Source organism: Vipera berus (genome assembly GCF_964194415.1).
Source record: "Vipera berus genome assembly, chromosome: 1".
Classification (NCBI taxonomy): domain Eukaryota; kingdom Metazoa; phylum Chordata; class Lepidosauria; order Squamata; family Viperidae; genus Vipera; species Vipera berus.
The window spans coordinates 306377674-306398354 of record NC_138202.1 but is presented as its reverse complement, the minus strand read 5'-3'; the positions used below and the strand labels follow the sequence as shown (position 1 = coordinate 306398354).

Genomic DNA, 20681 nt, shown 5'->3' with positions numbered 1-20681 from the left:
TTTGAGACATGGTTTCTTCCTCTTAGATAAGAATGTGCTGGAGCTTCAAGAAACAGTAACTGGCTCTCATGAGTACTGATTAAATCAACCTGAATATGCTGATAAGTAGTACATCAAAGTTTTTGGTGGGCTGCAGAAAAGAAATAAAGCTACCCAGAATGAATTGTCCTATTTACTGATTTCTGAAGCAAATTTCTGAAGTACATTTTTAATGTTCTTTATGATACCAAATCAAATCAGTCTTTAATATTTGTGGAGCCTAGATGATCATATCTACATATGTAATTACATTTTTCTAACTATAATTGTCTCCAATAAGGAAAGCCTAAAAAGGAGAAAGTTATAATTATGAAATTGTTGGGTTTATTATTTTCCTTATGAAATTGTATATAGAATATGGTACATAGTGTACATGAAACATCTCAGTTTGGAAATATACACTTTCAGATTCAGATATAAATTACAAACTGTCTATATCACCATTTAAAAGTTAAAACAGTTTATAATATAGATATCGGATACACAGAAATTAATATAGAAATGCTATAGAAATGAATAGTACCCTTACCAGAGTCTTGTGAATTTAACACTTCTAAGGCATGCATCATGGCACTTGCAAAGACATTGGCATCCTCTTTGCTGCCAAAGTTGAGACCATATACTTGTCTAGCATCCCGCCACTGATGAAAAGTCTGTGTTGCTTGATTGTATTTTAATCCTTTTGGAATGGCACAATTGATTACCACCTAAACAAGCAATGGAAAAGTTATGCCTTAATTGGGTTTATTATAATGCACACCATTTTACTCTCTTGTTCCAAAACAATTAAATGGATTTAGTTATGTAGTTGAAAACTCTAAAATAACACAATGATACTTAGTATACAATCTTCCAAATAGTTGCTAAACATGAATATTTAACTATAATTACAAATAGGATGGGATAAATCATAAAAGAAAAAGTCCATATGCTAAGGATAATAGAAAAAGTCCATATCTGCATGAGATCCTAAAAGGATCCTAAGCACAGATTTTCTTTGGATTTATTCATGATGGAACTACCAGAAATGATGATTTCTAGAAACATGCAAGACTAATAACACATAAAAGCATTTTTTAGCATATAAAAAGCTGAGTTGCATTCCAAAGTAAGGTATAAAGGTATAAAAATGCTTGTATGTAACCTTTTGTGTCAAAAGTAGGCTGTGTATGTGTTAACTGTGATTTTTCAGGATGTTATCTGTGCATCTATCCTCTGGGTCTGCCTGCTCATAAGTACAGTTTCATTTCCCACATCCATTTCCCTTCCACAGTAGGTCAGAAAAAAAGACTATTTGAAGATTGACAGGCTGTATCAATAAAAGGACAGCACTAAAAATTGTAAGTAAACAATCTAATTGTTTTTCTATGATTGTGTCATATAGAGATGCAATCAGTAAACAACTTTTACATATGTATAAAGACAATGAAAAAAACGTTGTCCTAAAGTATCTTCCGGAGTACCGGAAACATACATGGCCTGCACTTCAGAACTCTCAACTCTTGAAGAAATGGGTAAGGCATTCAGATACTGTTAACTGTTTAGTAACTCTTGAAAAGCAATCTTTGCTGTGCCTCATTACACAGCTCAACTGAATTAGTCAGCTTGTCGATCAGAAGGTCGGCAGTTTGGCGGGTCGAATCCCGAGTGCCGCGTAACAGAGTGAGCGCCTGTTACTCGTCCCAGCTTCTGCCCACCTAGCAGTTCGAAAGCACGTAAAAATGCAAGTAGAAAAATAGGGACCACTACGGTGGGAAGGTAACAGCGTTCCGTGCGCCTTTGGCGTCTAGTCATGCCGGCCACATGACCACGGAGACGTCCTCGGACAAACGCTGGCTCTTCGGCTTTGAAACGGAGATGAGCACCGGCCCCTAGAGTCGGAAACGACTAGCACGCATGTGCGGGGGAACCTTTACCTTTTTTATTATTATTATTATTAGTTGTTGTTGTTGTTACTAAGTTCATTAAATTAGGATCTCCTTAAAAGTTTTGAATCTCTTTTCCCCAGTCTTTTCACACCAGTACCCATTGGCTTTAGAAAAAGGCAAGGAATAAGACACATTATTGATGACACATAGTGAATGAATCCAAAAGCTAAATAATATAAAAAATAAGACAATGCATGCTTCATGTATTATAGAAATACCTCTGATTTGGTTAACCACGTCAAGTTGTGCAATGTCCCTAGGAAAAATGTAAATACCATAATGCAAGACCTACAGACAGGTCAGGAAGCAACAGTCCAGATGGAACATGGCAAAACATGAGTCCAAGTCAGCAAAGGTATGCAACAAAGCTGTGTTCTCTCCCCTTACTTATTCAAACTACGTCCTAAATAAATATTGAGAAAGGCTGGATTGGATGAGTGTGGTTTTAAAACTGCAAGTAGAAACATCAATAATCTATGCTGTTTACGCTACTTTGAAAGTTGAAAACATAACCTATCTGCAAGCTGTAGCATGAAAGTGAAGCAACACAGTGAAAAGAATGGGCGTACAAACTAATGACAACAGGTAAAGCTACCAAACGTAGAATTGACAATAAAAATAAAAGTTGTCAACTATTAACACTAAAGAAACCAGTAATCAAGAAATACATCACAAACGAGATTTCCCCCAAGATGGCGTGCTGAGCAGCAGGGCGATTTTTGTCTCCTGCCAACAAGCAGCTGTTTAATACCATCAAAGCTGACTATTTGACAGTGCATGAATGGGAGCAGCAAGGAATGATCTGAGCTGGCCCTCGGATGATCATGTACCTGCTGGGAAAAGGGATCTTGACGATCCCAATTTTAAGTAGCAGAGATTGAAGGACTGGGTCTTCCATCTTTTCCTTTCAACTGTTTGTTATCTTTAAACAAGTTTTGGCTTTAACTGCACATTTTAAAGTTTTCTTTACTTTTTGATTTATATCTTTAACTGTTAATTGACTAGTTGAATGCTGACTTATCCTTCTGCTGGATTTTAACATAAACTTTTTTTCATTGTTTTTCTGTTTATTTCAGAGTTTTAAATCACTTTCATTTTTCCTGTAAGGAGGACTCATCCTTGGATAATGAAAGTTATCTGCTTTAATTTACATTTATACTGCATTTTTACTACAAGAAGTTATGTATTGTACTAGTTTTTAAAAACTGATTTTTTAAAAAACTTCTGATGGGAAATTTCCTTTTTTTAAACTACATTTTATTGTAGGAAATTTTATCTCAATTTTTCTCTGTGGTCATTCTGTTATGCTACATTTATTTCTCTTGTCCTTGAGAATTAAACAGTTTATGCTTTTATCATGAAAGCTCAACTACAAAAGAGTTTTGGACTATATTAAAATGTAAACAATAAATCAAGGATTTGAATACTAGACATTATATATTTACAATGTCTACAAAAAGAGATAAAGCCCTTTGGGAAGCCTTTGGAAAAATGCTTTTTAACTTACAAGATAAAAAGTTTGATAAATTAACAAAGGCTTTAAATCAATCTCAAGACAACACCCAAATACAAATAACAGCAGCTGAACTAAATTCACAATCAAATATACTGGAACCTAATCTTTTGTTGGGAGCTGTGAAGGAAAAAGAGGCTGGTTTGAGAACTGCAGGCTTGGAGAACAAGGCTGAAAGATTACAGATCTTTTGCATACAAAAAAATCAGAGATGATAGAACTGATCAGTGATGCACTGAGCTTTCTTAAGTAGATGGCTGGAGTTTGGATAGTGGATTTATTATATTTAATCAGAAACCAATTGACGAGATGCTGTGTTTTTATTTACAAGAAGCTTTTCTGAACAACAAATGCTGTGGAGATACTTAATACCATAATAGAGACTTATGACTGGGGAATGAGATGCAATTGTTGGAAAAGATACCAACCAAAATCTTAAGGAAAAAAATTTATTATTAAGAATCAAACAAGGATATTTTGTACTGGATGGATCAGAGATAAGGATTGTGATTTGTGGTAGCTAAGAAACCATTGTAGACCCCTTACAATTTAAATACAATAATAGATTGTTAACAGAGTTTTGAAGGTTACCTGTTAACTACCCTTTGTATATACAGTAGATAGTTAACTGGTCAAATTGGTTGCAAACAGATTTTTAGAAGTTTATAAATTGTGGACCTGCTTCACAAGAGAGGAAATTATTATTGCTGCAATATATTTATCAGTATTCAACTGGGTAGACAATTTATGTATATGCGTCTTTGTCTTTTTCCTTTTCTAATGCACATTTTAATGTTTTTCTTTGTTTTTGTAAGATTTCTTTTTTCTTTGGAGTTTGTATTCTAACTTTCTGAATAAAATAAAACATTTATGGAAAAAAACAAATACATCACAAACTTGCATTTGGCAAATGCAAAGAAAGGTTTGCAAATGATATCCAGATGACATGGATACAACAACTAGGATCATATCAATAATGGTTTTCCCTGTGCCACTTTATGGAAACAAAAACTGAACTTTGAAGAAGCAGGATAGAAGAACTTTGGTCTTGGGAAAAATCTATACAAGGGACAGCAAAATAAACTAATTATTGCACTCAAAATAGAAATAACCAGATTCAAATCATCTGACTATATGCCATTGTGGGGGTCACAATTAGCAACCATACAGATAAAGTTTTTCCCTGGCAATCTGTTCCTATCCTAGTCCTTCAGATTTGACAATGATGCACTCATCACCACCTTAATCCTAGATGTCCTCTTCTCTTTCTTTCCATCTTTCCCAGAATTAGAACCTTCTCCAGAGACCTTGATTTTTTTTATAATGCATCCAAAGTAGGATAATTTGAGTCTGCAAATTATTATTATTAGTATTGGGGGGCATATTATGCAAAGACCCAGCTCTCTTGAGAAAACTAAAATGCAGAGCATGTTAGAAGGAAAGACAAGAGAATAAATAGCAGCAAGGTGGATGAGAAGTGCACTTTTGAGGAGGTAAAGACAGATCACTCTGAAAAAGATCTACCGTATGTCATCCCAAAAAATCAAATACCAATCTGACAGCACGTTTTTTTAAAAAAAAATCAATCTGATAAAACAAACGCAATGATTTTTTCACTTTAACTCAGTGTCTTGAAAAATCCCATTTTTTCTATGTCAACTGAACATCTGTGTGAACTTCTATTCTTATGCGGGCTTTTGAAGTATCCTTTTTGTTGGTATTGGTATAGCCAAGAAAAGTTCAAAAATACCTAACATTTGGAAATGTTAAAGGGGCAGGAGCTTGTCAAATGTGAAGAGGGAGGATGTTCTAAAGGGTAGGGCCAGGCACACTTCCAACGACCTGCAAGTGGCAATGTTTAAGGGAAGGAACCTGGAGCATGCCTACCCTCTCCACTCTGGTGAGATGGACAGATACCCTCAGATAGCCTGGTCTCGTGATATGAAGACTTCTAAGGTGATAACCAGCACCTTGAATTGTACCTGGAAAGAAACTGGGAGTAAGCGCACAACAGGGATATAATATGGGCAAACCAAGGGGCACCCGACACAGCATGCATCACTGCATTCTGAACCAGTTGTAACTTTCAGGTGGTCTTCATGAGTAGCCCCATGTACAGCATATTGCTGGAATCCAACAGGAAGTGACTATCACAATTGAACTGTTTCCAGTCCAGGAAAAGGACACAATTGGTAGACAAGGCAAACGTGGGCTAAAAATTCCCTACCCACAGCTGCCGCCTGCTCATCAAGCAGTATATGCGAGTATAGCAGCACCTCCAATCTGCACACCAGCTCTATCCAGGGAACTCCCATTCAGAGTAGAAGATGGCATATAATTAGACCTCAACAGGCCAAAAAGCCACTCCGTCTTCCCAGGGTTGAATCGAAGTTTGTTCTTCCCATCCAGATCCTCCTAACCTCCAGGCATTTGTTCAGTAGCGTGATTGCAATCAGTTGCCTCATCAGGGGTAGTATAACAGCATTGTATGCTGGCAGGTGATCTCACTCATTGTTTTATGTGGATGCTGAAGAGGAGAAAAGCCCAAGCCCTCAGACACCCTACATTGCAGGGCCTAGGGTTCAAACTCTTCTTGTCCCACCAACACTGAATAAAAGTGGCTGTGGTGAAAGGAGAAAAACAGCATCTTCCACTTCCAGTCCCTGAAGCCAGCTCAGAAGGATACTACGGTTTATGGAACTGAAAACTGCTGAGAGATCAAGGACAGTTACAATTACACTATCTCTGTCTTAAAACCTCCAATCTGAAAGTGCCAACCAGTGCTACCATAGTAGTGTACCTCAGCCTGAATCCAGCCTAGACAGGATCCAAATAATCTGCTTCATCCAGGGCTATCTGTAACTAAGCACCAAACAGCTTTTCCTAAAAAGGGAAGGTTGGAAACTGGACAAAAATTGTCTAAAACCATTAGGGGCCATGGATGGCCTCTTGAGAAGGGGGCACATCACCATTTCCTTGAAAGCAGGTGGTGCATCCATATCACTACTTCCTTCAAAGTAATATTTCAGTTTTTTTCTTTTTAATAACTTTACAGACAATTCTAAAATTCTGTTTTTACTTTGTCATAAAATTCTGTTTTTACTGAGAAAAAAATGAATTTCAACAATTGTAGAATCAGGCTGGAGCATAACAAAATTGACAAAAGTGAAGGGGGTCTGAATATTTTCTGAATGCACTGTAGTTACTTAGAGAATCTGCTTTGAATCTGTAGGAGGCAGAGTGTACTAATCTCTGACATAGGCATAAAGAAGCAGAGATCACATATGAGGATTCTGAAACTAAATCAAGACTCCTTTTTCGTCTTGACCTCACCCTACTGGTTAGAGAATCTTAAACCTTTCTGAATACAAAAATCCACAGATACAATACCAATATATTAAGAAGGGAAGTTTGAGACATTATGCTATTGTGCAATGATTAGAAACCAAAAACATATAGGGAGATCCAATACTTCAGCAACACATATTTTAGCACTTGGTTCCATTGTGCAATAAAGGTGTGAAGATTCCTTCATAAAAGGCTGGCCCTGTCTAGTATAATATATGCTGTCTCCAGAACTTGATCTCGAATCTATGGTCCCAGCTGTAATAAGCAGTTCCTTGGATTTGCTGGATTAAGTTAAAGCAATATGGGCTAATGCTTTATCCAAATTATTATTAATATGTCTCTTAAGGTAAAGGTAAAGGTTCCCCCGCACATGCGTGCTAGTCGTTTCCAACTCTAGGGGCTGGTGCTCATCTCTGTTTCAAAGCCGAAGAGCCAGCACTTGTCCGAGGACGTCTCCGTGGTTATGTGGCCGGCATGAATAGATGCCAAAGGCGCACGGAGCGCTGTTACCTTCCCACTGTAGTGGTCCCTATTTTTCTACTTGCATTTTTACGTGCTTTCGAACTGCTAGGTTGGCAGAAGCTGGGACGAGCAACAGGCGCTCACTCTGTTACGCGGCACTCGGGATTCGACCCGCCAAACTGCCGACCTTCTGATCGACAAGCTCAGCGTCCTAACCCACTGAGCCACCGCGTCCCTAATATGTCTCTTCCTTAAGCACAAAGTATACAATGCAGCATTCACTTAAGGGAAGACATTTGTTCCCATAATTGTTGCGTATCCAATGATCACTACCCTAGAGTACTCAGTGAGCATAGAGGAGATGCCAGAGACTCAGACATGGCAAATTTAACAACCAAAGAACCATTTTTTAAAAATAATTGCTGTGATATTTAAACTGAGAATATATCAAATAATATTGGTAGTAGCATTTTCAAACTTAAAGAAATGAACAGGAGATTGGGTCCCAGTGGGGGGAACTTAACTCTTACAGCTTTCCTTAGCTTATTCTGAATGAGTAAGTAGCCCTTATCTTAGGACTATAACCGAGATTCTAAGCAATGTAGTCGTTAAGTGAGTAGCTTCCAATTTTATGACCTCTTTTGCAATGATTGTTAAGCAGACTGTTAAGTGAATTTGACTCCAAATGATTTTGCTGGTTGAATATCCCCTGCGAAGGTCATAAATGATGATCACATGACCCCAGAAGACTGCAGCTGTGTAAATACATGCCGGTTAGCAAGCATCCTGATTTTGATCCTGTGACTACAGGGACACTGCTACCATCATAAGTCCAATGGTCAGTTGTCACATTTTTTAGCACTGTCATTAAACAAATAGTCGTAAGTCAAGGAGTACCTGTATCCACTGATATTGTACAGAGAACATAACAAAAATCTTAAACTACAAAAGCACTTTTCCATAAGAGTGTAACTTACAACAGTTCAGTATATAAATAGACTAGGAATGTGATTTAAAAATCATCACAGCTCCAAGGACCGTGAGTTTATCTGATACAACCTCAACCTCTCAGAAGTTAGTTTTGAATGTCTAAGAATACCTTCCAAGCTGCACTGAACTCAAGTTTTTTTGTTTATTGTTGTCCTGGACTAAGTGTTTTGGATGCAGATGACTCAACTACTTTTATAAACCAAGATGTATCAGCATTGACAATAAATCTTGGAAAGAGAGGCATCATGAGACTTAATTCTCATACGGATATCAGATGTGGCCACTGCCAAAACAAGATGACAACTGAGTTTCAACCAAAAAATAGAACTGTCCATCTCCTTAATAGTTTAGGCATAATTGTTTCACATCCAGTTTCCAAGGAAAAGTTTGATAGACATGAAGGAAACATTTCCAGGAAGACTTCCAGGTCCAATTCAAGTTATTGGTTATGATCTATAAAGTCCTACATGGTATGGAGCCAGTCTATCTCTGGAACCAGCTTTGTCCCATCACATTGGCCTGTCCCATTGGCTCAGTTGGAAAAGGCATGTTGCAGACCCCTTCAATTACACAAGAAAGAGAGCCTTCTCTGCCTCTGCCCACACTCAATGGAATATTTGAGATGGGGCCCCACTTTCCTGGCCTTCTGAAAGGGAGTTAAAACATGGCTCTGTGGCTGTGTGTGGGGACCCCAAAGTACCACAGAGTGAAAAAAGTAAGGTTCTACATTTAGGCAGGAAAAATCAAATGCACAGGTATAGTATAGGTGGTACCTTGCTCAATAGTAGTAACTGTGAGAGGGATCTCGGAGTCCTAGTAGACAATCACTTAAATATGAGCCAGCAGTGTGCTGCAGCTGCCAAAAAAGCCAACACAGTGCTAGGCTGCATTAACAGAGGGATAAAATCAAGATCAAGTGAAGTACTAATACCACTTTACAATGCTTTGGTAAGGCCACACCTGGAATACTGCATCCAGTTTTGGTCACCACGATGTAAAAAAGATGTCGAGACTCTAGAAAGGGTACAGAGAAGAGCAACAAAGATAATTAGGGGGCAGGAGGCTAAAACATATAGGGAACGGTTGCTGGAATTGGGTATGTGTAGTTTAACGAAGAGAAGGGTGAGGGGTGACATGATAGCAGTGTTCCAATATCTCAGGGGCTGCCACAAAGAAGAGGGAGTCAAGCTATTCTCCAAAGCACCTGAAAGCAGGACAAGAAGCAACGGATGGAAACTAGTCAAGGAGAGAAGCAACCGAGAACTAAGGAGAAACTTCCTGACAGTTAGAACAATTAACCAGTGGAACAACCTGCCTCCAGAAGTGGTGAATGCTCCAACACTGGAAGTTTTTAAGAAGAGACTGGCCAGCCATTTGTCTGAAATGGTATAGGGTTTCCTGCCTGAGCAGGGGGTTGGACTAGATGACCTCCAAGGTCCCTTCCAACTTATTATTATTATTATATTATTATTATTATACTTGTAGGGCTGGTTGGTGCCATGACACCCTGCTCTTTGCCTTTGTCAGCTAATTTTTATCAGGGTTTAATTATTCTTGTCTCCTTAAAAATTTACAATTTAAAAAAAAAAATTAGTTCTAAAATTTTAACTTTTAACATTTTAATTTTTATATACTGTTTTATATTTTGTTGGTTAATGTACACCATCCAGGGTCTCTATAGGAGGGAGATGGGATGGTTCAGAAATGTTGAAATAGAACAAACAAATAAGACTGAAACCAGCCATCAACTGGATTCCTTGAACGAGAGTAGAACCTAAAGGAGGAGCTATATTATATCTGTGTCCAAAGAAAAACAGAGATGCCATATTTAAACATAAGCAAAATGACCAAACAACACTACCATATACATTGCAACTGACATCCAAAACAATGTTTTATTTTTTTTACGGAGATGTTACTGTGTTTCCCCAAAACTAAGACCTGGTCTTACTTTCTTTTGGGCTCTTAAGTAAGCACTAGGATTTACTTTTGGGGAGGGCTTACTTTTTGCCAGTACTGGTGGATCACGAGTGAGGGTGGGGCAGGGCCTGTGCATGGGGTAGAGAAGCAACACATCGACGAGAGCGTGGTGGCAGGACAGAGTGTGTGCCCTTCCTGTGCCAGGCCAGCCCTTGCAGCCCCGGGCTGGCCGTGCTGGACAGCAGTGGGAAGGGTGCTGAGGTGGGAGTGGCCAGGCCAAACAAAGCGGCAGGTGAAGCACCAGAGGCTCGGGGAGGGAGGGTGGTAAAACAGGGGGGGGTGTCCTGCTGTCAGCACCCATCCCTTTCCTCACCTGACTCCCACGCCCGTACCATTTCTCCTTCATGATCTGCTGCCGTCGCATGCAGGAAAACAAAAGAAATTTGTTGGGGGGGGGGGGGGAAAGGTCAATTCAAACAATTCCAACTTCTCGTGAAAAAAAAAGATCTTGCGAAGTTTGAATTGATTGAATTGAATTGATGGATGCTGACAGCAGGATGCCCGGCTGCTTCACCATCCTCCCTCCCTGAGCCTCCAGCCTGGTCACCCAGATCTCGGCGCCCTTCCCACCGTCGCCCAGCACAGCCACCCCAGGGCTGCAGGGGCTGGCCTGGCACAAGAAGGGCACGTGCGTGCCACCCACCCGCTTCACCACCTTCCCTCCCTGAGCCTCTGGCGCCCTTCCCGCCACCGCCCAGCATGGCCGCCCCAGGGCTGTGCTCGGAGCCTCTAGAAGCTGCAGGGATCCATATGCGCCCTTTTCACGCCGCTGTTTTTGGTCCCACGTCTCTCTGTGTGTTTGCTTCACTGTTTTCGGTGGTGCTTTGGGGGGGATGGTCTATCCCTATTCGCAGTGTGGCTGCCGTCCAATCGCCTCGCCGCCTCTCAAGAGGACAGCGTCAGCTGCCAATGCAGCAGCGGGGAAGAAGGAAGGCAGTCCTGCCCACCATATCAGCCTGGCAGGGATGGGTGGGAAACTGAGTGGCACGAAGAGCAGCACTTGGAGCCTCCAGGAGCTTCAGGGATCTGGGCGTGCCCTTTGCAGTTGTCCTCCTGCAATGCGCAGCCTCTCCCTGTAAGCAATCCGGCTTGCCAAGGGTCAGGTTGGCCGTCGTGGGAGGTTCATCCTGCATGTGCAGCAGAGCTGGAGGATGGGGACAGGTCACACCTCCCACGACAGCCGACCTGACCCTGGGCAAGCCAGATTGCTTCAGCTGCGAGAAGCCTGACCTAAGGTTTCCTGAAGCTGATGGGAACTGCAGCCCACCGCAGCTGAACAATTTAGCTGAGCCGCGGCACGGGCAGCAGGTAAGGCAGGGGGAGGCCTGCCAAAAAAAACTACAGTGCGACAGAGTGGGTGGGGTTAAGTAGGGCTTACATTTTGGTGTAGGTCTTATATTAGCCCAACCCCCCCCCCAAAATAAGCTAGGTCTTATGTCTAGGTCGTATTTTTGGGGGAAAACGGTATGTAGAAAAGCTTGAGGTAAATGGAATTGCAGCAACAGTAGGAAAACATCTCCTCTAGTGGTATATTGTGCCTGTGAACTACATAAACTGCAAGAGAACAATGGAAGAGTTCTCATAATTAATCTGGAGGCTAACATGCTATACAAAGAGAAATACGTAAGCTAAGTAACAGATCAGTATGAGAATAGACAGTAAAAGCCTGTTATCTAGATAAGGGAATAAAATGATACCAAGGAAGCAGAGAAATAGAATGTATGTCATGCATTTATAAAAAAAACCTCTTGCCTCAGAAATGACAAATAGTAAAACAAAAGATAGATAAATGGATCTATTACGATAAACCAGCGAAAGACTAATGATAAATACCATAGGTATATTAATGTATCATCCTGCAAGTCTATGGATATGAATCACATTCTGCAAGAGGGAAAGGACAGATGTAGTTAATACTATCCTAAAAAATGAGAGGTAGGATGGTAATGGCAAGTTCAGAGCCTGTATTTTAAAATACTAGAAAAGAAGATAAAAGTATGGTGTAACATGGGAGATGCCTTAGAAATGACAGGGTGATTTGGGGTGAGCTTAGCCCAGAAGATAGCATGATAACTCCATAAAATAAATGGCAGAAGCCACATTTTTTTAATTTAGGGGGAAAAAACCAGGCTGTTCATGAATGATATGAGGGAATATCAAAATCAGAAACATAATCTGAAGCTTTAAGCTGGGGCCTACAATTCTTCTCTGGCAGGAACATTGGTAGTGTGCATAATGATGGCTAGAGACAAATCCTGGGTATGGGTGCATGTATTCTGAAAGACTGATGGCTTTTGATCAAGAGCCATCTAGATTGAGTTATTGTTGTTGTTAGTTGCGAAGTCATGTCCGACCCATCGCGACCCTATGGACAACGTTCCTCCAGGCCTTCCTGTCCTCTACCATCTTCTGGAGTCCATTTAAGCTCACGCCTACTGCTTCAGTGACTCCATCCAGCCACCTCATTCTCTGTCGTCCCCTTCTTCTCTTCCCCTCAACCTTTCCCAGCATTAGGTTCTTCTCCAGTGAGTCCTTCCTTCTCATTAGGTGGCCAAAGTATTTGAGTTTCAACTTCAGGATCTGAGATTGAGTTATGCACAGAATCAAAACCAAATCCTATGAGGTAAAGTGGTATGCAATGAGGGAAACTGGTATACCTGAGAAAACAGTGAACATAGCAGTGTCCCCAAATGGAACTCCCTTCCTTGTCCTATTGTACAGAGCCCAGAGCAATTAGGCAAGCAATCAGGCCCTTGTTCAGATCCATAATCTGCCATAGCAAATATAATTATATAAATTATTATAATATTAACTTTCAGAGTCTCTGATTTCCCCATGAAATAAATATAAAACTAAAATTGTACCCCAATAACAATTCAGTTCTGGAAACATACATCCTCTTATTTATGGAGGCAAGAATATTTTCAGTAAGATCTACAGTATTGAAATAACCCTGAGAGCATAAATAAATTATCAAAACTAATTTATTAATGGAAGGATGAAAAAGTCTTTAAACAAAACAATCTGTTGTTTTTTTAATCAAAAGGAACATTTCTAAGTAGAAGATGGAGACCAAAAAAATACCTTGGATAAATCAGTACATGAAATATTGGTCCCAACCAATCCTATAATATTCCTTATATTCTACTTTTCCAACACTCAGCCACTACTTTTCCAACACTCAGCCACTTACTTCAGTTAATATTATCTGATCAATATAACAAATTTTAATTGGTTTCCTAATTTATTTATTTTTAATCCCATTTATATCCCGCCCTTCTCCGAAGACTCAGGGCGGCTTACAATCTAAGAAGCACAAATCAATGTGCTTAGCAATAGCCTTCATTCTATGTATATGCCTGCTTATTAGGGCTTTCGGGGGCCCCCAAGCGGCATTTTTACAAAGTCAGCTTATTGCCCCCAACAATCTGGGTCCACATTTTACCTACCTCGGAAGGATGGAAGGCTGAGTCAACCTTGAGCCTGGTGGGACTCGAACCTGCACTAATTGCAGGCAGCTGGTGTTACTTAGGGAGGCATTAGCCCACTGTTGCACCAAGGCTTTTTAGAAAACATTAATGTCTGAATAATACAGTAAACTTCCCTTTCATCCGTTTTCTCCTTGCACTGGTTGTAATCAACTAAAAAGACAATGTTTATTATTTGTAAAAAAGATTATTAAATAACTCACCTGATGATCCTGAATCTTCCTGCCAACTACTCTGAATGTATTGTTGCCTGTATGATGATATATATGAACTCTGCTAAATCCAGTAGACCCACCAGCTGGTACCCACTTCTTATTGGCATCATCGTAGACCATTACAGCAGCTCGTGCTTGGCAGATGCTCTGCTCACTATTAAGGCAAAGAAAAATAAATGGGTAGAATAGAGTACAAGCATAAATCTGGAATGTTTTCATGAAAATAGCATCCTATGACAAAGACTTTATTATGGCATTCAACTCGGCTCATCAAACTCAATTCTAGAATTGCTTTTATTTGACTGAAAAGAACTTATGTCCTATTTGGTTAAATTTTGTGTCACATGATATAAATAGTTCTTTAAAGGACAACATGGTAGAGGACAGGAAGGCCTGGAGGAACATTGTCCATGGGGTTGCGATGGGTTGGACACAACTTCGCAACTAACAACAACAACAACATTTATAGGTCAGGGTTGACATGAGGGGGTCCTTGATGCTCTCTGAGCATGCTTGTTTTCTTGCAGATGTTTAATTACCCAAACTAGATAACATCCTGATATTACCTAGTTTGGGTAATGAAATGTCTGCAAGAAAACAAGCAAGCTCAGAGAGCACCAAGGACCTCTCAAATAGTTCTTTATTTTGATAATTATATTATATTTTTCTTAGGGAAGAAACTTTTAAATAACCTATTTGTTCCTGAACACCTATTCTTCATGTTAATCCTATATGACCATTACTTAGTCCAGATAAGAATAACAAGTAATAAGGTTCACAGCTCTAATAGAAAATAATTATAACCCTCTTAATAGTTACTAGCCTTTAAAAATATAGATTTAGTCATAAAAAAAGACTGATAAGAAAACAAACCACAGGCTAAAAGTTGGCCACCATGATGGTTTCTTTACCCAAATGCCTATTTTTTCCTTCTCCACTGCTTTAGTTGATATTTATTTTTCCTTCATTCTTTAGCAAAAGTTGGAGACAGAGGAACATGTATATTTTCCTTTTTTCTTCTGTATTAATGTGGACATATCACATCAGCTTCAACTTTGGCCATCAACTTCTTTGGTCCAAAATGGTTTTGGCCCGAATGTGAGACACAGTTAGCAACTGAAGATAACAGGCAAAGCTGAATACAATACAAACAGCACATATACTTGCTTAATTAATTCAATAAATTTCCATACATGCCAATATGGGACAAATGAAGTGACAACTTTGAAACACTATAGGAGTAGTGGACAACCCCACACCAGCTGTTAAATGCTTGTGCAGAGGGGTCAATATGTTGCCATTTAATCAAAATAAGAAATTCAAATAGATGTATCATTAATTACATCTAAAATCAAAGGCTGAAATTATATTTTTCAGAACTACCCCTAAAAACTATATAGTCATTTTTTTCTGAGCATCATAATCAAAAAAAAAATTCTAGACAGATGTTTTATTTCAAGAAGTCTGCCATTTAGTAAAGCATTACGATAATTTTACAGTATATCAGAAAATCCATGACCCTTGAGTCATCATTTCAGAGACATTTTCTTACCTAACAACCGTGCACCCCTGCACACTCCCCACCCCGTAGTGCCTTTTGCACACCTCTGCACTTCCTCCCCAATGAAGAGGTTGGAAAAAGTATGCAGGTGTGCATGGGAAACTGCAGGGGCGGGGAGGGCATGCAAGGGTGTGTTGCAGGTCAGGAAAAAAGCACAGGGACATCAAAAGGTATTAAGTGGGTCAGGAGGGTGCACCGGGGGTGATGACACAGATCAGGAAGAGTGCATGGAGGTGTATGAGTGGCCAACGCAGTGCAAGCACAGAAGGATTAAGAAGGTTGCATGGGTTGGGGAAACTATCCAAACAACTTGTAACCTTTCCTGCTGCTTCCCCATTTTTAACACTCCCTGCAAGCTCCCAACAATCAAAGACTTTGCTTGTGGGAAGTTGTCAGGGAGTGCTGGAAATGACCACAGCTGTCTATGGCAGCATTGAAGCAGCCACAACTTTCCCAAATTTCATTCCAACAGGAATAATGGGTCCTGACATTCTGTAATTTAACCCATTTGAGGTACCTTGGTTCAAAAATTGTTGCCCTACGGTGCACCATTTCGCCCAATTAAAGGTTACAAACAGACACAAGAGTTTTAGTAGTACATAGATCAGTTTTTATTCATTTATTTATTAAACTTAAATATAACTCCAGAGACAAATTTTCATGAATTTAAGATAGTGTAAACAAAATGTTGATTCAAATCTAGAAAATAAATAACACTGTACTAAGCCAAGAAACTATACCACATCCCTCTGCATTTTTAATATAAACTGCCCACCATTCAAGTTCTATTCTTCTACAAGGAAAGCTTACTACTATGACTTTAGAGGCATAATAAAAAATGAACCAGAAAAATTAGAAACAATGTCTACTTAGTTCAGCCTCAAAGAAACTTCAAGGACATCTGTTGTGAATGAGACAAACTAGCTTATGGTATTTGATACATAGTTTCCCACCTGTTATTTGCTTAGCTTTTTTTGGCTCTAACAGTTTGACTTCCAGATCAATAAAAATCTGGCTTTTAAAAATAAAAGGCTTTTCAAAAGAGTTAGGTCATGGCATCCTTAAAGGGCACTGAAACCCAGTCATTTACACACATCTTATTGAAAAACAAGTATAATCAGCTTTCTACCTGCTCTTTAACATTTATGCAGCTGAGATACAGATTTCTACTTTGGAAGTTAATTTTTAGTTAGTTAGAATATAATCATGCATTTCTCTGCTTAGGAAGGAAGCTCCATTCAGTTAAACAGGATTATTTTTATTTAATTGTATCCCACCTTTATTATTTTTACAACTAACTCAAGGCAGCAAAAATATCCAACACATCTATTTTCCTCACAACAACCCTGTGAGAATGATTGGCCCAAAGTCACCCAACTGGCATCTAAACCATTATAAATTTCTCCAAAGCATCCGTTATCAATAACGACATATGAAGCAGCCTTATTTAATAATTAGGTAGCACCAAAAGTGACTATTGTTAATAACGACAGTGTTCACTATATCTGACTGTGTGCCATGGTTGGTGTGAACTGTCAACAATCATCTAAGTCTTGCCCAGGATGTTCTGTCCCAACCAGGTCTTCCAACAACATACCCATATTCATCATTATATACTGGTCCATAATACATAATGCTTTTATGGAACTTATGATAATCGAATATATTGTCCACAGTAAACCTGTCTATGGAGATTCTCAGTCATCCAGGTCCTGGTTGTCCCAAATGAGCTTTTTTCACAAGGCAACTGGACTTTGTTTTTCTTGAAGACGTTTCGCTTTTCATCCAAGAAGCTTCTTCAGCTCTGACTAGATGGTGGGAAATGGCAGGACCAGACAGCTGGTCATTTGCATTCTTTTAGAGAGTTGCTGAGGCCATTTGGAAGTTTATCTATGTCCTCAGGGTCACCTGAGGGCAGCTGTCATTTTAAAAAAATTTTTAAAGAAATTTCTTAATTTCTTTAAACAATTTTAACTATGTAGATTAAAACAAATTAATGATAAACCGTCAGTCCAATGCAGCACCATTTGGGCAATATGATTTTACCTGTCCTCAAACACATTTTACAGTTCTCCAAAAATAAAGAAGGGGTAGTTTGATTATCCAGAGTAAGCTATGCCATGTAAAGAAAACATTGCTGAGAAAATTCTAACCCAGAGTCATTTAAGATAGCATTTCTTCACTGGTAGAATCCACAACAAAGTCTCAATCCCAGATCTTACTGGAAGGGCAGACTCAACTATGCAAAGGCACTTACATTATTTCTCTACCTGCCTTGACAAAGTTGAATCTACCCATCCATGATAAGCAGCATCTTAACTGTACTTGGAAACAGTTTCTGCAGTAGAAGTATTACAAGAGGAAACAGGCTGCTGCATATTGCACCCACTGAAGCATCCAGATGATTTCAAGGGCAGCACCCTACAACAATCCAGCAGAAAGGGCATGGGTGACAACAATTAAAGCCACCCGATACAGGAAAGGCTTGAAGCTTGCATAGAAGTGATTATGCAAAAGCCTTCACTGCAATCGAAGACAATGTCTATCAACCTGTATTTCTACAAATTCCTTATCTCTCCAACCCAGGATCTGCTCTCACCAAGGTCATATAAGGGGAAATTTTTCCAGAACTAGTATTCTGGATGGAATGATAGTCTAATATCACCACATATGAAGTTTCGTTGACACCAACACCAGTCCATCCACACTGCTCAAATTATAGAGGCATAAAAACTCCAGCACATACTTTATCCAATTCACTACCAACTTCTCCAGTCCAATTAGCTCACCACCTCCAATTAGCTCACCACCTTCCATTCTGTACTTTTTCTTTCCAACAAACAAATCTACTTCCTCAGTCAATCAGATACCACTGTACTCTAATGCCCCTTCTAATTCACTGCTCAGTTCTTGCCTCCGTTCTGGAAAACAGGGAGCCTTCCACTTAATTCCCCATTTAACACTTTGCTGGATGTGTCTTCTGAGGGAGCCAAGCAGCTGCTTGTTGACAGTCACACATGCCAGGTTCTATGGTCTCCTAACAAATGTTTTTGAAGAACTTCAGTATTTAACAGCTGCTGTATAATAAATTGCCAGCAGTGGTAGCTGCAGCAGTTCCCACACAGCCTCCCTCACCCATGAGTCTGAACCTCCTCCTCACTAATGTCAGCAACTTTCTTTTATTTTTCCCTAACACCATCCCTTCTTTATTCTCCACAGGCAATGATGCAGGAGGTCACTGATTTCTACTGATTTCTTTAGACCTCTTGCCCCATTTATGCTTTCTCACCGTTTACTTTCTATATTAATCTCATACAAAAAATGTCCGTTCTTTCGTCTGTATGGCTCTCTCATCTCACATTCTCACAATTTCTCTGCTGCATGCTAGAAGTATGTCTTTCTTTCTTTCTTCGGTTTCAATTTCCCTTCCTTATTCTTTCTTGTTTTCCATTTCCACAATTTTCTTTCCACATTCCACACTCTTCTGTACATATTCTTCTGCTTCACTCTCTTTATCTTCTCCACATTTAGAACTCTCCATTTAAATTCCTTCAAAAGATTCCCGGCCTCCAGCTCAATTCAAATCTTTGAATCCTATGTTCTCTATCCACGATCATAGAGAATGGTTTGCAAAGCTGTTACACAGAGAGACTCATTCTATGTATCATTTCCATTCACTCAAAACAATTAATTAAAGAATATTGATTTTTTAAAATATTTCATAGGTAAAATTAAATGGCAAAGTAATACAACAACAATAATATAATAAAATAATGAACTGAAAAAAGAAAAAGAAAGAGAAAAAAAGATCCATATAACAAATCCCAGCTAAAAATATTAATTAAACTCAATTTAGGCACTCACACCCCAAACTCGAACTGACTCTGGGCATCTCACAATAACATATACTATATAAATAACTACTAGCAATGTTGGCAATTTATTATATGGCAGCTGCTCAATATATAGCAAGCTCAGTTCTTTTAACACATTATTAAATGTAGACCATATAAAAACAAAATGCTGTTTAAGAACATTTCAAAGATAGAGAATAAATGTCTGGAATCCACTCTTTAACATCTAAAGACTTAATTTATTTCTACCCTCAAGTTCAACAGAGCCAAAGTTCTTTATAAAATGAAGACCAAACTTTCAACAAAGGGTCCACCCTAGCCCAAGGCTTGAGTGTCAGATTTTTAAGACTTGTTTAAATAGAGTCCAAGTAAGAGCCACATAAAATTGGGAGAATATCATTCCAGAGGGATTATACAGCGACAGAGGCCCACTTCTAGGGTCCCGTCAGCATATACCTTTTAATTAAATGGGCTCTGAAGCAAATGAACTTTAGCAATTGTATGGTAGAGATAAACACTATGGAAGCCAGAGGGCCTAACAAGGATCTATGCCAGGGGTTCCCAACCAGGGGTGCAAGACAATATTCCAAGGGGTGCAAAAACTTGGGTTTTCAAAATTATAGTGTATATGCATAATTTGTTTGCTGTTATTTCAAACTTTTCAAAGGGGTGTGAGAGTATATCAGAAATGTTCTAGGGGTGCGGGGTATAGAAAAGGTTGGGAACCGCTAGTCCAGACATGTCAAACACAAGGCCCGGGGGCCAGATCCGGCCCGTGAAGTGGTTTCATGCGGCCCACGAAGCCATCCTGGAAACAGTGAGGGAACGGCCCCCACTGCCTTGGCCCTGGCCCAGAGACCCTCCTCCTGCCAGAGACCCTCAGATCTGTCCCACTCCTGCCCAGGCCCCCATAGGCACCCTTGACGCGAATGATGCAGAGTTGGCCATGCCCACCCAGTAGGCCATATGCACTCTAGCCCCGCCCACCCAGTAGGCCACGCCCACCCGGCCCCCTGAGGGCAACCGCAATGCTGATGCGGCCCTCAATGAAATTGAGTTTGACACCCCTGCGCTAGTCTATGCAATAAAGCTGGGCTTTTCAACCTGTGGTACTTTGCCACGTGGCAGATGGTATGCGACCATTCTAGAGAAGTGTAGCGGGGGAGGGGAATGAGTAGAAGCGACCCAAGCCTGAGGGAGAGGCAGCGGCAGCACTGTCTGGCCTCGGCAGAAGCTCCAGGAGCCGGCAGGGCTCCAGCTGATTGGCTCCAGCTGATTGGTGCTTCCAAAGCAGCTCGGAGCT

General features: G+C 39.9%; 1 protein-coding gene across 3 annotated transcripts in view; it reads right to left on the bottom strand.

The window, feature by feature from the left end:
• The window catches only part of ENAH (ENAH actin regulator), an 80207-nt gene that overhangs the window by 39516 nt on the left and 20010 nt on the right, over positions 1-20681 (bottom strand). For all 3 annotated transcript variants that reach the window (XM_081313376.1, XM_081313377.1, XM_081313378.1), the window contains exons 2-3: positions 13952-14117; positions 569-746 (exon numbers count right to left, since the gene is read on the bottom strand). In XM_081313376.1, coding sequence (XP_081169502.1) covers positions 569-746; positions 13952-14117 — 344 coding nt within the window. The remainder of the gene's footprint in view (positions 1-568; positions 747-13951; positions 14118-20681) is intronic.